This window comes from Phaethon lepturus, unplaced genomic scaffold (genome assembly GCF_000687285.1).
Source record: "Phaethon lepturus isolate BGI_N335 unplaced genomic scaffold, ASM68728v1 scaffold24797, whole genome shotgun sequence".
Taxonomy (NCBI): Eukaryota; Metazoa; Chordata; class Aves; order Phaethontiformes; family Phaethontidae; genus Phaethon; species Phaethon lepturus.
In genome coordinates, this window is record NW_010552867.1 from 3,896 (window position 1) to 4,123 (window position 228).

The window sequence follows — 228 nt, forward strand, 5'->3', positions numbered from 1 at the left end:
TTCCCTCCTGCCTGTCCCCTGCTTTTCTTCCCCCCCTTCCTCGAGCAGTGCATGCCCTGCGGTCCCAGGAACAGGGGCCGCTGCTTCGGTCCCAACATCTGCTGTGGAGAAGAGCTGGGTTGTTACATGGGCACCTCTGAAACCCTGCGGTGCCAGGAAGAAAACTTCTTGCCAACACCCTGTGAGTCAGGACACAAACCCTGCGGCGGCGGCAGTGGAGGGAGCTGT

At 61.0% G+C, this 228-nt stretch overlaps 1 protein-coding gene across 1 annotated transcript in view; it reads left to right on the plus strand.

Annotated features, from left to right (window-relative positions):
* Window positions 1-228, plus strand: part of LOC104624096 (neurophysin 1-like) — a 1,043-nt gene that overhangs the window by 254 nt on the left and 561 nt on the right. Inside the window, exon 2 of the mRNA XM_010291365.1 lies at window positions 49-226. Coding sequence (XP_010289667.1) covers window positions 49-226 — 178 coding nt within the window. The remainder of the gene's footprint in view (window positions 1-48; window positions 227-228) is intronic.